At 37.9% G+C, this 16,689-nt stretch overlaps 1 protein-coding gene and 1 long non-coding RNA gene across 6 annotated transcripts in view; both read right to left on the bottom strand.

Moving 5' to 3' along the window:
* Positions 1-761: 761 nt before the first annotated feature.
* Positions 762-16,689, bottom strand: part of CNOT4 (CCR4-NOT transcription complex subunit 4) — a 148,139-nt gene continuing 132,211 nt past the window's right edge. For 2 of the 5 annotated variants that reach the window (XM_032275909.1, XM_032275911.1), the window contains exons 11-12: positions 2,820-3,032; positions 762-2,144 (exon numbers count right to left, since the gene is read on the bottom strand). In XM_032275909.1, the coding sequence (XP_032131800.1) occupies positions 1,843-2,144; positions 2,820-3,032 (515 nt within the window). In that variant the 3' untranslated portion in view covers positions 762-1,842. The remainder of the gene's footprint in view (positions 2,145-2,819; positions 3,033-16,689) is intronic. The other 3 variants (XM_032275912.1, XM_032275913.1, XM_032275910.1) reach the window with 2 other exon arrangements.
* LOC116550129 lies at positions 6,583-11,109 on the bottom strand. Its single transcript, XR_004268241.1, has 2 exons — positions 10,884-11,109; positions 6,583-7,723 (listed from the first exon to the last, which is right to left on the bottom strand). It is a non-coding gene; the product is annotated as an uncharacterized LOC116550129 (long non-coding RNA).

The following is a 16,689-nucleotide window of genomic DNA, read 5'->3' as shown; positions in this document are numbered from 1 at the left end:
TTTAACAAATTCAAGTACAAGGTAAAGGTCAGGATGGAAAAAAAAAATCCACCTGAAGGCACAGAATGTACGATCTAGATCTATTTAGTTGATGCTACAAAGCTTCCCTTAATGGACATGGCTGAAAATATGCCAGTTCCAGCTTTGGACTTCTGAATGCAGCCCAAGGCAAGACATACAAACCACACAGATCCTGGTGTTCTGTTGGGGAACAGGTAACTTGTATCCTCTACCGTCTTCTGGTCAGTGGTGCGATCATCCCTCCACCATCAGGTACTCCCTAAAACGGTCAGTCATAAAAGACGTGTCTGTGGATCAACCACTTCACTGTTTCCCGATCTCTTTCCCATCAGGGCATTCACAAAGTGGTGCCACTTGTGTGGCATAGTGGCTGCTGCTCCCACCAGGTCTCCCTAAAGAGAACCAGCATCTATCTCAGTATGTCAATAACCTCTCCATTACCGGCGCATGAGGCTTCTCAGTTGGGAAGGCTTGGCCTGCATAATACAATGGCAGAAAGAGGAATCTTCTACTGAAATCTACTGAGAAAGATTCTTGAGGACAAGATGGGCTGCACTTTAAGGATGACATTAACTGACAATAAAAAGGTTGTTTCTCCTCCACTTTCTTCTTCTAAACCATCCTCCCTCCCTATTGTTGAAGATGTAAAATCAAATGGAAATATCTGATGGCTACTTGTCACAAAATCTTTCAAACTCACATGCAACAAAATGGCAAAACAAAAACAAGAACAACCCAAGTGTCGTCATCAAGTTTTCTGTTTTATTTAAGATTTTAGTTTTAATTCTGAAGAAAGAGGTACATTTCCTTGTTTTTAGTTTTAGCATCAGGTTATAACCAGGTTTCTGTTTTCTTTTCTCCTGTCTTTTCAATACTGCACAAACGTCCAGAAACTACAGGGTTAAGTAAAAGCTGCAGGCAAGAAGGTCAGAGATTTGCTCCTGATGGTGATCAGATGGCCCCAGAGCAGTGCTATCTCAGAGTGCCTAGTCAGGTGAATTGATGGTAAAAGAAAAAAAGATTTTGACAGAGGAGAAAGACTGAAGAAATCACTTACATTTCAGCTCTTATATTATTAATAGGTATTAAATCTGTGAATACTTTTTTTCTTTAAAACATTTCAATTTACTTTAAAGCCAAAAATTTTTTCTCTTTTAAAAAAATTACTTCTCACCTCCTTATAAACTCTTTAGCAATCAGCCAGTTACTACTACAGATCAATTTGTCTTTCCATCAGCTTCCAATAAATTCTTTTGCTTAACGACACAATCAACTTGCCATCAACTTGCCAAAATAATTAAAAATTAAATTAAATTAAAAGCATTTTTCCTGCAATAATAATAAGCTGAATATAAGATGGATGCTAGGACCACTGCTTTCCCCCATGCATTTAGCAATCTCATGTAAATGAACCTGGTTCTCAAACTTCTGCAGTTGATAATGCATTTACTTGACCTTTCCTATAGATTAATCGTCATTTTCTGCTAAGCAGATTATGTCATTATTATGCGCAACAGACAAACAATAATTTTCTAAGTATGGAGACTGCCCTTTGATATTTTTTTCTCTCCTTAAAAAGGCATTTTTAGAAACATTCAACAGTGTCACTCAAATGCTGGATCAACAGAAACTTTTACAATTAAAAAAGAGATGGTAATGACCCTGTGATCGCATTGCATCTGGGGGTAGGGAGAAAAAAATTGATCAGGAACTGGATTCTTCAGAACATAAGAGATGAGAAGGGAGCCGTGGGTGGTGGGCTGAGAGGGAGAAAACAGAGTGGGACAAATCCTGTGTTTTCTAATGGTTACTCCTCTTTGCCTAATGGCGGTCCAGTGTTGAGCTCTGTAGTAAATCTGTGGGGGTTTTGCTGGGGGGTCTGAAGGCTGTCTGAAAGCCTGGGGGTGGGGAGTGGAAGCTGGAAGGGTTTGAAGGAGGAGGGTAGGGATTCCAACTGGCTCTGTGCAGTGGGATCTGTGTGCTGAAGGGGGCGCTGTGGTGGGTCTGTGATGGAGCAGCGCTGGGGCCGTCCATCTCTGTGAGGGCCTGAAGGGATTTTAGCCAGTGTGGAGGATTGTCATCTTGAAGAGAGTCTAAACTGTTTCCTGAAGACGCTGGAATACCTAAGGAGAGAAAAGAAAAAAGAGAGGAAACGGTGAGTTTGTGCAGAAAGAAGAAGAAGGTCGTCAAACAAATTTAGAAAACAAAATCAAAAGAAAACACTGAAGAGATTACAATTTCAAACTCCTTCCAAAAAGACGTTTTAAACCTTATGTTCCTTTGATCCTCCCCCAACAACCAAGACTTGTCGTCACACAAATCCATGCCTCCTCTTGAACTAGACTTAGTCCCCCACTGTCACAGAGGTGGAGCTGCAAAACACCATTGCACGACCGCATTTCCCAATTGTGCTTTTCCTCCTCTAACAGGGATACGTAACAAGACAGCCTTATAATAGAGAGCTTTATAACAAAAAGTGGAGTATGTTCCTTATCAGAAGAGTCAGTCAGATCCTTTTGTACTTTGAGGTCTACAAAATACACATGTCGCCAGACGTTAACACCTACTTAAACCAAAACAAGCAACCTAGGCACCAAATGCCTTCTTATTAATACACAACTAGGCCGACAGCTTCAACGAGACTTGTGTGACCCCTGAGAACAAAACAAGCCACTCCACACTTGTGGCTTTGTGAAAAGAAACTTATGTTGAAGAGATCTCTGTTGTTTTTTTTTTAAATCTGTGCTAAAAACCAAACTGTTGGCAGTCAGTGGAGCTGAAGGGAGTGAGAAAGTTACCTGTGATGATGGCTGGGTCTGTCCAGCTGCCAGGGCTGTCCCAACTCAGGCTGTCGGTGGTGGCAGTGTTGGACGTTGGTGCACTGTGGTTGGCGTTGGAGGGGGAAGAAGAATTGGGCAGTCCACCAAAGTTGATGTTAATGTTGGGTAGAAGTGCCCTTAGCCCGTCCTGCCATTCCTTCATATTTAAACTCTCTACAGAACTGCTGTTGTCTGGGAGATTTACCAACAAAAAAATGAAAGATAAAAAAAAAAATAAAAAGCTACGTTAGAAACATATGTTGCTCTTTAGTGGTTAAGCGGGAGAAGAATTATTCTTTCTTTACTGAGCATTTAAAATGGGTTGTCCTAGCAAGATAAACTTGGTTAGGATTTTGCTCGTGAGCTCAGAGCCCCTGAAGTGAGGAAAAACCTGCTCAAGGATCAGGAGAGGGAGCTTCTTATCTGTCTATAGCCTCTTCACCATTATGGGTTTCTAAATCAATAATCCAGTTTAAAGACTCAATGCTCCAGAGCACAATTTAGTTCCAGCTACATTATGAAGTTTCAGTTAGTGAGGCATTTAGCCAGCTGAGCTGATTTACACTATAAAAAAAGCAAGACTACAAAGTCCAATATAGGAGCTTATTTCTCAGCCCATCAAATGGAAGAAAAGTCATTTTATGAAGAATAAACATAAGCAATAGAAAAAGAAAAATAATTAAGCCCTTCTTGATTATAAAACTGGCAATGTGTTTCAGAAGAGAAAAGCAGTAATGAACAGGCTTTTGAATTTGAAAAGAATGTATTTCCATTAGTCACTAAGGCCAAGGAGGCAGGAGCTGATACCTTTTAGATGGAATAATTTCCAACACGGCCTGCCTGCTCTACTCCAACAGTTCTACCAGTCATTCACAGCCTGGGTCCTGGAGTCCTACAGTTTTCTGGGTTTATTTCTGAATAGTGTCAAACATGAGAAGATACTAGCAACATAAAAAAGGCTCTTTATAAATTGTGACTAAACTAACTTGATCTACTACCATCCAGCATCTACATAATATAACTAACAGTTGGGGGGGTGGTGAAGTATAACAACTACTTAGATAACTGTCTTCTTTAATACTTAGATAATTGTTTTATTGAAATAGGAATGTAAGTCAAATTACAAACTGGAGTTTTTGACAAAAGTATAGAAAAAATACTTCTGATTCCATAGAACTGATTAGCAATCGACACTGAGAAAGAGGGGGAGGAGGAGGATGTTCTATCAGGCATGATCTATGCTACTGTGCAAAATCAGAATTTTCTTTTTGTAATTTTGCTTTGCACCAATGATCTATGCCAAATTATATCATGTTTCAACAAGTGAAGCATTTAACTCCATTGGCCTTATTTGCAAAAAGACAAAAAACTACAGCTAAACCGAACAAAAGTCATCTCTGAACTTACTAAGATGAAGAAAAAGCACTCTATGCTACACAAAACAAGACAACAGAAGGGAAAATAAATTCCCCAAGCCAACTTTCATTTCATAATTGATGTAATTTACTAAACCTCACATTTCTTATATTTGCAGACTATTTTACATTTGCATTGTTTATATGGTTTACAAGGCACTCTGATAATTATTTCATTTGATCTTCATAGCAGCCCTGTGAGGTAGGCAGAGGAGGATGAATAATCTGCGTTAAATAAATAAAGAAACAGATTCAGGAATAATTTGCCCAAGTTCACAAAACTTGTTATTGAGAACTTGAAACTGGACCCAATCTGTCAAAAAAAAAAAAAAAAAAAAAAAAAAAGCAAGCAAGCTTATTCTTTCTTGATCTACTCTATATAGACTATTAATTAATTTTTTTTTTTTTTTTTTTTTTTTGAGACAAAGTCTTGCTCTGTCACCAGGCTGGAGTACAGTGGCACGATCTCGGCTCACTGCAATCTCCACTTCCTGGGTTCAAGCGATTCTCCTGCCTCAGCCTCCCGAGTAGCTGGGACTATGGGTGCATGCCCAGCTAATTTTTGTATTTATTAAGTAGAGACGGTTTCACCATGTTGGTCAGGCTGGTCTTGAACTCCTGACCTTGGGTGATCCACCCGCCTCAGCCTCCCAAAGTGCTGGGATTACAGGCGTGAACCACCGTGCCTGGCTTCAGACTATTAATTTTTAAAGGGTCAAATATTAAAGGGAAAGCCCAGGGGAAGACCCATGATTGAAAGGAGAAACACAGAAGCATTTCAGTTATGTCCACTGGCCATGATTAGTAGAGAGATAATTGTGGCTGAAGGAAGAAACTGGACTTTGTGGCCAGGAGAAAAAATTCTAATCAAGAATACAATCATGAGTTTCCCCCTGGCTACCTAACTACATGAGACATAAACAAGATCACAAATTTAAATCCTAGAACACTCTCAGTTACAGGAAGGTGTACGGCTATGGCATGTTCTAACGCTCAAAGCAGTCAAACTTTCAGGCTGAATAACTTAAAATGGTTTCCAATTAGCAAAAACAAAATGAGAAACTTCCTAGGAGAAAAATAAAATCCCCCAGAAATAAAAATATGATGTATAACTAACTACATGGGAAGATTTTCAGTAAGATAAATGCTCTTATACCGAGTGGCTAAAGTCCCTAAGAAGTCCATGTAAATTATGATCCTCCCTCTTCTACTGAATAGGGAAAGAGAAATTTCCCACAACTCAGACCAATCTGCCCCTACCTTTTGCTTTACCAGTTAGTGAGCAATTATTGAGGAACATTTAATTTAATTTTGCACTAACAGAATAACACCTGCATTCATATAAAGTTTATTTGAAAATTAGTAATAAAGTCACAAAACAAAGGCAGAAGGGTTATATGAGAACTCTCTGTACTTCCCACTCAGTTTTGCTGTGAACCTAAAACTACTCTAAAAAAAGTTTTTTAAGGGACATTTGTTCCTGTAATTGCAGACTAATCAAATCAAGCAAGAGTATGTTAGCCAAAGAAATTCACATATGGCACATGATGCAGAGACAGTGAGAAACGTAGATCCTCCCAGGTGCACTATGATTACAGGATGCCTTGGGAAATAAATTAGCCAGTTTATAATGCAACAATCTTGACACCTCTCCTCCCCTCAAAAAATCCTGTGCCTTGACATTTTGGGAGCCTGACAGCATGGGTGTGTGGCTTACACCAAAGCTGCAAGTGTTATAGCGAAGTAGAGTGATGCTTTTAGCTCTTGGACTAGGACCATATTCCATCTAGCTTAGAAGAAAAGGAGTTTATTTCACTGTTTTCTTCACTATTGCTATGCCAAGAGTTGGCACAAAGAAAAGGTGAGAGAAAAGAAATCAGCTTAATCCTAACCCCATCAAAATAGCTCATCTCAGTCCACCCGTACCTGAAGTCACCTCCTTGACTCCCCATTCCCTTCCAATGACCCAAATTTGTCTTGGCAAAAAAGGCTTCTGGCAATTCCATGCTTTGAAACACACACAGCAGGTTTTATCAACCTCATCACTACTTACAGTTTGAACTACATAATTCTCTGTAGTGGACTGCCGTCCTAAGCACTGTGGGAGGTTTAGCAGCATTGCTGGCCTCTACCCACTAGATGCTAGGAGCACCGACTCCCCAGTTTTGACAGCTGAAATTGTCTTTAGACATTTCAAATGTCTTCTAGGGAAGCAAAATTGCACCAGAACCAATGACACAAAGGAAACCAATTCGTCTGCTTCTGGGGCTCTAAATGATCTCAGTTGAAAACACATTTTCCTTTCAAATAGTACCAGTACCACTGACTCAACTTGATGCAAGTTCATTTTCTTTTATTTATACAGGACTTCACACTGGAGTACAATTCAATGTGTATAAGTCAGTAGGTCTCACTGAAAAAACATTGTAGATAGGTTGTGTAAGGCAGCTGCACAACTGGCTGTCAATATAATTTAGGCACGTATATCCCAGGACCCCTAATTCGTAAGTAGAAATAACAACTGCCTTACTGTCTCATAAGAATAAAAATAAGAGAAGGAAAAGCAATTTGGAGCACATTTATTACCTGCTAAATGCCTAACAACAAATTTTCCACTAGTGGTCAATATGGAACGGACAGTAAACTTTCCAAAAAGCTAAGGCAGTGTGTTTCTTACTGCCAGGAACTAGCCCTGTGCACAAGTCTCCTTTTAGGAACTTAGAGATAATACCCATAATTCTCAGAGGTACTGTGTAGTCAGTCTAATCAATGGGTCTTCTCATCACTAAAACATTGCAAAGACAAGATATCAGAAAGTACTTTAAACTGTAAGATGTGAAAAGAGCAACCAAAGTATAATAAAAGTCAAGTTGCCAAATATTTTATATTAAAAATAATACTAATTTTTTTAAAGTAATTAGTAATAGTATAATACATAAGGGAAGGGGTGTTTATTCTTAAAGAACTGGTAATATATTTAGATGTTTTCTGATGTTAAAAAAATTTTACTTTATGGCATACAAATATGTACAACGAAACACTATTTTCAGTTCTAAACAATTTGAGGGCAGGAAAGGGTGTCAAGTTGTTTGTAGCCGTTTTATTTTTCAGTGTAGAACTCAAAGGTACACAATTTAAAGTACTTTCAAGATGCCACGTGCCACACTTTCATATTCTACTGTATAAGAAGTATCAATATACTTCCAGTTTACCTGCCTCAGAAAACGTCTTATTAAAGAAGAAATTATAATTAAAACTCTGCTACCTTGTTGGTCAAGGTAGCAGAATCCACAGTAAGCCGATGATGAGGTACTAAACAAGTTGACAAATCTAGTTTTTAGCAATGACGACAGTTTAAAACCTCAGTATAAAATGCATCTATTAAGACCGCCAAGCTAAAAACCAAGGCAGCTCTTTACTGAGTGCCTACAGTGTGCATGGAACACAAAAGCAGTCAAACCATGACCTCTATTTTCAAGGGGCTAAAAGTCTAGACAGTGGGACGATGAAAATACATGAAAAGTTCAAGAACTACATCTGAAAAAGCAACAGAAGAAATGCCCAGAGTGGTACATGATTAAAATACGCTATAGAAGTTCAGGAAAAAGGCAGGCCAGTTGGGACACGTGTGGGAACATGCTGGTGGGTGAAGAACAGTAGCATTTGTGGAGTTGCCATTTTAGTTACTACATAGCTCTCCCCCTCCTCCCACACCAAACCTGAAAATCTCACAACAGGTTGAAACTATCTTTAGTATTTCTACATAACACTGTACTAGTCCAACTGTTTACTAGGAAGTACACAGAAAGGCACTGAAACAATGACTATATTTTAGAATGAATTCGGACTTCTGACCTTTCACAGAACACTGCTTAGGCAAGCACACACAGTTGGTATTAACAGCATCCAGAGTGGGTATCTTTCCTTTCTGTTCTCCAGGTTAACTGCGATATGTTAATTATTATGAAATGTAAAACTATAAATAGCAAAATGTGGGCAAACCTGCTCCTCACAGTAACCTGTCACTGGCAACAAGCCAGTGAGTTTTTCCAGCTGGTATACAAGCTTCACCTGAAAACAATGGAGGAAGTTGAGGGGGTGGGGCACCAGCACAAGGCACCCTTCCTTCCCATCTTGATTTCATGTATTTTACGTATTAGGGTACCATGTAAGACTTAATTTGAAAAATAAGATCTGCTGCTAAAAGGGTAAAGACATAGAAGACTTCTGTATAATGACAACATAGTGAGATAAAATACATTTAAAACAAGCCCAAAACAATTCCAGTATACTTGTTTCCACAAATATATTCTTCTGCTACCAAATCAGGATATTGTGCCTTCTTGGAATTCTTGCCTCTACCTTATTTTTGGTACCCCTTCCTCAAGTTCTTTTCATTAAACAATAAATTCTCCCCTCTGGGGAAGCAGTCACTGAGAGACCCAGTCACAAAATACACATTTTGAGCCATATTTAATGGTTATTACCAAAAGGCTCAATGCAATCCGATTTTGTTTTTCTAAAAAGCTTTCACCTTCCATGTTCACTGTTATCCTTTACATTTCAAAATCACAGGTGCCAGGGGCTAGGCTAAACAAATTTTTCTTGGTGCAAGTGGCTACCCATCAGAAACCTGGTTCCTACTATGATCAGCTCTTTGCCAGTTAGACTTTCAAATCTTTGTGCATTTTTAGAAGAACATAGGGAACAAACTGTCTTTTTTTTTTTTTTTTTTGAGACAGGGTCTCGCTCTGTCGCCCAGGCTGGAGTGCAGTGTTTCAATCTCAGCTCACTTCAACCTCCGTCTCCCGATTCAAGTGATTCTCCTGCCTTAGCCTCCTAAGTAGCTGGGACTACAGGCATGAGCCACCACGTCCAACTAATTTTTGTATTTTTAGTAGAGACAGGGTGTCAGTATATTGGCCAGGCTGGTCTTGAACTCCTGACCTCATGATCCACCCGCCTTGGCCTCCCCAAGTGCTGGAATTACAGGTGTGAACCACCGTGCCTGGCCTACAACCTGTCATAACTCCTGCCCCCACACCCCTCCCTCTTATACATGATCTCTTACCAGTTTTGGGATGGAGTGCATCTCCATCGGTATTTAATTTGAACAAAGTCTAAACTTCCTCAAACCTCAACAACGAATCTCTAAGTGACTCAAATACAAATGATTTATGCTGAACTAAACTTTAAAGAGCAGACAAAATTTGTCATATTGAAATTTAAAAGAAAGCCTTCATACTATAGGTGAGCTGCACTTCAGGGCAGTCACAAAAATCATTCCAATTTAATAACTAAAATATGCAGAAAAAATGACTTCTGAGTAAATGAATTGTTATAGACAGACATTATAAAATCAGTTTATGAAAAATGTTGTTCTAGTTAAACAGTTTACACTCAAATTTCTAGAACTATGTTTATTATAAAGCAAGACAGACCAATACTGCACTAGATCACAGACAAAATCTTCAGGGTTTAATAAATCTGAAAGTAGAGTTTGGATTAAGTGGAAAAATCTTAAGAAACAAAATGCAAAAAGAGTTCTGAGCAGAAACAAAGAACCTGAACAAAGTAACAGCCAAAACAGCAACAAAAAAGTCAAACTTTGTTTATACTAGAAGGAAGTAGAAATGACACAAACAGAAAAATCCGGATTTGCTACGTATAATTTGTGCTTTCTACACTTTACTCCCTCCGTTCTCCTTATCTAGAATGTTTTTTTCTTCTCTTCAGTTAGTTTTTATTCAATCTTCCAAAAGTCAAAGTCTCTTCCACCTGACAGCACTTATGGTTTGAATCACTCATTTGGCAGTACAGCCATCCACTGAAGTTACTGTCCACACTTACGTGTATTCATACTTCACCTCTCAACTCTGCTGAAAAGCCTGATGGGGACATCCTGTACATACTTCAGCATGTAGCTCAGTGTCTTAGAAATTTTACATGCATTGAGATATCTGGAGGCCAGAGGGTCCGACTTGAGAAGAGCTGGAAAGTGACTTTCCCCAACAAAATCTATTTAATTCATAGCTATATAATGCTGTGAACAGATGGTTCTCTCCAAAAAGATGCAAAGCTTTCTGAATGCAGGAGGAGTAAGTTTTGGGGTCCAAGAGGCTTCTCTGCATGTAAACTGAAGGAAATGAGCCACTAAGATGTTATGTTTTTAATAGCATTTCAGATGCCAAAACACAAGCAAATATACTTTTTAAAGGTCCAATGCATCAAATTTGTTTAAAGAAGGAATGTTTTATTAAAAACAAATATTCTATTATGTGTACAGGACATTAAACAAAATTCTTTAAGATGTATTCTATCACTTATTCTACCCCAGCCACTATTCCTTCACTCACGATGCACTTTATGTAATCAACTACTTTAGTATCAACAATCCAGTGAGGTTAGGTAGTAGCTTCATTTTACAAATGAAAAGGCTGAGTAGGCACTGGCAATTTAAAGAATTTGCCCCAGGTTACAGACTAAAGTGTTGCAGTCAGCAATTAAAATCAGTCTGACTCCAAAGCATTTGTTCTTGCCATCAAGCATGCTATCAAACAGTCCATGTCCTGGGCAGGACTCATGGGCTAATAGAAAGGAAGGGCAAATGTGTTTAAACAACTACAACATGGGATAATAAATGCTATTCTAGTATGAACAAAGACCTGTAGAGCATAAAGAAGTAAGTAAGTAATTCGGCCATTCTACATGTAAGATAAAGGGTGAATCTGAAAACATCAAACAAGGCCTGGCACTGTGCCTCACGCCTGTAATCCTAGCACTTTGGGAGGCTGAGGTGGGCAGATCACGAGGTTAGGAATTTAAGATCAGCCTGGCCAACATGGTGAAACCCTGTCTCTAAGAAAAATATTTAAAAATTTAAAAAAAGAAAAATTAGCTGAGCATGATGGCGTGTGCCTGTAATCCCAGCTGCTGTGGAGGCTGAGGCAGGAGAATTGCTTGAACTGGGACTGGAGAGGTGGAGGTTGCAGTGAGCCAAGATTGTACCACTGCACTCCAGCCTGGGCTACAGAGTGAGACTTCATCTCAAAAAAAAAAAAAAGAAAAAACATCAGAAGAAAAGAAGCTGATATGGAAGAGGGAAAGGGTATCCCATGGAGAACACAGGGATGCACAGGCAGACAGGCAGCAAATAAAAAAATACAGTGGGAACATTTCAGAATACATGTAGATGTGTTTTGTTTTGCATAATGTGTATTATTCTCTTCTAGAATGCTCCTATAAGGATCTATAAATCTGTTTTGAAGAAGAATCAGATACATACACCCTTTGTAGCATCACAGACTGGATCAGATGAGACCTGAAACAGAGTATGTAACCAACACTAAATGAAGGCAAGGGACAAAAATGACCCATATAAAAGATCTGTAAAATGTCAAAGAAGAACCTGGAGGGAAGCATTTAAGTGAGCACAAAACTGAGCAGTGACAGCAAACAAAGTCCTGTGTGGAGATCCAAAGGTGGTCAAGGGAACGTAAAATAAGGAGAGGATACACAGATCACCAGAATATTCACCCAACATGACTTCCCCAAAACAAATGACAAAATTCCAGAGACATGGAGGGTGTCAACCGCCCTAACATCTTTGAGGTCTAAATCTACTAGAAGAAAATAAACCTGATAAAATATTCTTTGCTGATTCTCTCTCTTTTCCAAGGTGAAAATAAGGAGGAAAACTTTTATTCTGGACTTAATTCTGATCAAAGAAGAACTGGTTGGCTACTGGAAAAATAACAGAAACCTTAGGAGGATGTGACATAATATTAGGATTTACAGAAGCAAGAAATGAGAGTAATTATACTCGAGTTCTTAGATGGCAGGTATCCTGGCTATTTTGCAAATACCACAGTGTACTGCAATAATTTGTTTACATGTTCTTTTTACAACTAGACTTTGAGCTCCTCTAGGAAAAGGTCCTTGATTTGATCATTTATATGTAGTAAACAATGCCTGGGCCTAAACTTCAGTAGGCACTTTATGTTTTCTAAATGCATAACCCTGAAATTTTGCTTCCAGGTTTTTATTTATTTATTTTTTGAGATGGAATCTTGCTCTGCGGCCCAGGCTGGAGTGCAATGGTGTGTTCTCTGCTCACTGCAACCTCTGCCTCCCAGGTTCAAGTGATTCTCCTGCCTCAGCCTTCTGAGTACCTGGGATTACAGGCGAGTGCCACCACACCTGGCTAATTTTTGCATTTTTAGTAGACAGGATTTCACCATGTTGGTCAGGCTGGTCTCGAACTCCTGACCTCGTGATCTGCCCACTTCTGTCTCCCAAAGTGCTGGGATTACAGGAGTTAAGCCACCGCACCCGGCCTGCTTCCAGGCTTTTAAAGAAACCAACTATCCAGAAAATATCAGAAAAAAGATGGGTGGGAGTGGTCCCGTGATTATAGGGAGCAGTGATTCGCAGGCCACAGAAGATGCTAAAACATGACATTTTGACAATGCAATAAGTAATTCTATAAGGAAAAGAAAATTAGAGGAAATCTAAAGTCAGTTGTTAAGGAGAATCTGATGGGATTAGATTTGAAAAGAAAGCTTAGAAAAGATAGGTACAAGTATATAACCTACTTTTATATAAAAGTTTAATTCTGGGGCTGTGCACCATGGCTCACTCCTGTAATCCCAGCACTTTGGGAGGCCAAGGCGGGAGGATCACGAGGTCAAGAGATCAAGACCATCCTGGCCAACATGGTAAAACCCTGTCTGTATTAAAAATACAAAAGAAAGTTAGCCGGGCATCGTGGGGCGTGCCTGTAGTCCCAGCTACTCTGGAGGCTGAGGCAGGAGAATTGCTTGAAACCAGAAAACGGAAGTTGCAGTGAGCTGGGATCGTGCCACTGCATTCCAGCATGGCAATAGAGCGAGTCTCTGACTCAAAAAAAAAAAAAAAAGTCTCACACACACACAAAAAAAAGTATAATTCTTACGGATTAAAGTCAGAATCCATATGATCTGAGGAAAGTAAAAAATGCTGAAAGCAAGACAAAGCTATGTTTGGAATAAGGGGAATATTAGGAAAGGCCACTGCTCAGCTTATTGCCACATTAAGCCATGAGAAAAGGCAGGGCAATTTAGTTCCATGTTCATTTTGCCTCCTTCCATCTTTAGGTAAGAGCATGATCTTCTAACCAAAAGGACAGATTAAGTGATGTGAAGGAGGGAACTGTTAAGTCAGGAGAGATGCAAAGACATCACAAAAGCATCTACTCAATTCAAATGAGTTTAAATCTTTAGATTGAAAATGAGTTTTATCCCAGGTTCTTAATCCTCACAGGTGAGATAACAAAACCACTGTTAGAAAAGTGCCAGAAATGAAGAAAATGGCAGACTCTAGAAGCAACATGCTTAGAATTAGTTGAGAAAAGTCTAAAGCAGATTTGGGGCTTGTTCATTTATTTAGAAATGAATATGACAGGTTTATCAATCACTGTTCTGTCTACTTGTGTTTGGGCGTATTTTTCATGGGAAATAATGTTTAGGATTTTGACTAGAACTCAGCTCCATTCCACCTAAAATATACAGGAAGCTTAATTCTGAAACTGAACAAGTAGTCATGGAGATAGGTTTCACTGACATTGTTTTCCACTGGAAAAGTCCTCGTATATCCCACCACCCACTTCCTTTCCCCTTCTGCTGCCCATCTAAACTCAAAGATTTTGTAGCTAGCTCTGTTTCCATCCCACTGGCTTGTCAATCCTCCCCAAAAATGGAATAAAGTTATCAATGAGAGTCAATATGAATTTTCATAAAGAACAAATTCTATCAAAGTAATTTATTCTTTGGATAGGCTTCCTAGGATGTCAGAAGTATGATATATCTTGACTATATCTTGAATTCAGCAGTTTCTGGTAAAATTTGCTGATGGTTCCCTTTTGGGATAACATGGTAAAGTATAGATGGATAACAGCAGTGTTTAGATGAATCTACACAGAACCTGAGATACTGAGTCAGCCTATATTAAGTCTCTATAATACTCTTGGCTTATATTTGACTCCATGCTTTTCATTATACTTAACAAAACCCATAAAGTTCATTTACATATGCAAACGGAAAGCCAATTCTACAGATGACAGAATAGCGGAAACTACAACTATTCTTAAAATTCTTCCATTCTTTGACAAATGTTATTAATAGTGTTATTAATAACATGCATCTACCACTTCATAACCGCATAGTTCTTTCATAAGACAAACTTATAAGATGGGGATATACAAACAAGATACATTCTAATCATACCAAATCCCAACACACACAATTTAACAGATATACATTAGATTTTTAAAAATGCACTTGGAAAGGACAGAATGGAAAAGCTCTAACTAACCATTAGCGTGTATGGAAAAAGGTCTAGTGATTTTGCTTAACAGGCTTATGATACTTGGTATGGCAACTAGGTCAATGGAATGTCTAAAAAAGTAACATTAAGACTATATAAACAGATGTGCAAAGTCTAAATTAGCAGTTGTATGACCTTAGGCAAATCACATATGATAATCACTCTGTTTCTCATTTATAAAATGCAGATAACTACCCTACAAGATAATTTTATAAAAGTCTGTAAACATAAGGGAAATACAAGCATTAGTGACAAGTTTTAATAAAAGAGATTATCTGATCATATGTGGATTATTATATTCAAGTGTAAGCTTCATATTTTAAGAAAGGCAATGTCAAGTCAAAATATTTGTAAAGGAGAATTAAGACTAAGAAAGAATTCAAAATCATGTTACGTGTAGAATGGTTTAAAGAAGTGAGGATGATGTTTGATCTACATCCAAAAGTTAACAGGCAAGTGGTCTTCAAGTGTTTAACAAAACCCACTTAAGAAGTACAATTGGTAAAATATTTTGGTTTAATCAAGAGAAAAAATTTCTAACAATTACAAGTTGCCCTAAAGAACTCCCTACCTAGCAAAGTACAAAGCTCCTACAACAGCTCAGGAGTGCACACAAAGCATTCTGAAAAAGCAGGTATATCGGAGAGACTTTCTGAACTGTGTATATGTGTTTCATGGAAGATTTATCAATATTTATATATTTATGGGTATCACAAATGAGGAATCAGATAAGAAAAGTATATATATATTTTTTTTTTTAAGGTACGTCTGTGTGTATGAGTGTGTACGGGGGGTGTGGGAAAAACACAGAAAAGCCAAGAGCTGAGGTTTCCTGAGTTCAGAGGTAAAAAAAAAAAAAAAAAAAAAAGGAAGAAAAGGATTAATCACATAGCGAGTGGGTGATGTGTAGGGTGGAAGATCTTAACAATGAACACCACAATGCCAGAATAGAACCAAAAATGAATTATAACTCATTTGCAAATGAATCTGACTAAATGCTTCCCAAAGTCCAGATTAACACAAAACAAATCCATGCTTTGCAGGCCTCCAGAATTGACACCAATCTTAACCACCAATTTTCTTTCCACAAACATTTATTGCATGTCTACTCTGTACCATTTTCTCTGGAGCTTGATGCTGTGACTTTCTCTAACAGCCTCCTAAAAACCATGCTGTTCTGCATTTTTTTTTAAAAGGCTAGTCAAGTGAAGCTCTGCTTATTTCTTAGCAGATCACTCAGGACTGGCCATTCCAAATGAAGTCTGTAATAGCTTTTGATTGTTTAGTGCCAATAAAATATTTTTATTGGGGCAGAAGTTTCTCTTCAGATGAAACTTCTCTTCAATACTTTCATTCAGATGAAAGTATTTTGTTTCCTATACAGCAAATCCCTTTATATATCGATTGAAAGTCCTAAGATTTCTGATGTTCATAATTTTCTAAATTAAAACATTTTCAAGTTATCTAAAAGTTATTTAAAACATCAAACCCAGTTCTTTACTGCATTTGATTACACAGCATACTTTTATTTCAACAGTGAAGATCAGTCAGTCTTATCTTTTTCTAAAAGATGTCTCCTATCAGCGTCGAATCATCCTAAGCATTTAAATCAACATAACAAAAATCCCAAATAAGAATACAATTATCCACTTTTCTGAAACATCATTTTACTTAACAGATTCTTCATAATCCAGTTATGAGCTTCATTGTTAGAAAGTATCTTTTTAGGCATTAAAAGATAATCTAATTTCAGAAGAAAAAATATTTCAGAAATGGTATAACTTCATTATTTTATAAAACTGAATGAAATGGAGATGGATATCATCATGCTGAAAAAAATTTCCAATACAAGAGACCAAGCATACATCTTTAAGAGTTATTTCTAACTGTACTAGTTACCCAAGCCAAAAGACATTTATTAAGGTTTTCAGACTGTTTTTAAAATAAATGTCTGTTTAGCAAAATAAGCATTTATATTCTGAAATTTAACTATTTTAGCTAAGTAAAATGTGTGATTAAAAAATAAGACTAAGGAAAACTTAAATGTACATTACTAAGTGAAAGAAGACAAT

Source organism: Sapajus apella, unplaced genomic scaffold (genome assembly GCF_009761245.1).
Source record: "Sapajus apella isolate SASKATOON/1434 unplaced genomic scaffold, GSC_monkey_1.0 scaffold7, whole genome shotgun sequence".
Taxonomy (NCBI): Eukaryota; Metazoa; Chordata; class Mammalia; order Primates; family Cebidae; genus Sapajus; species Sapajus apella.
This window is presented reverse-complemented; position numbering and strand designations above follow the sequence as displayed.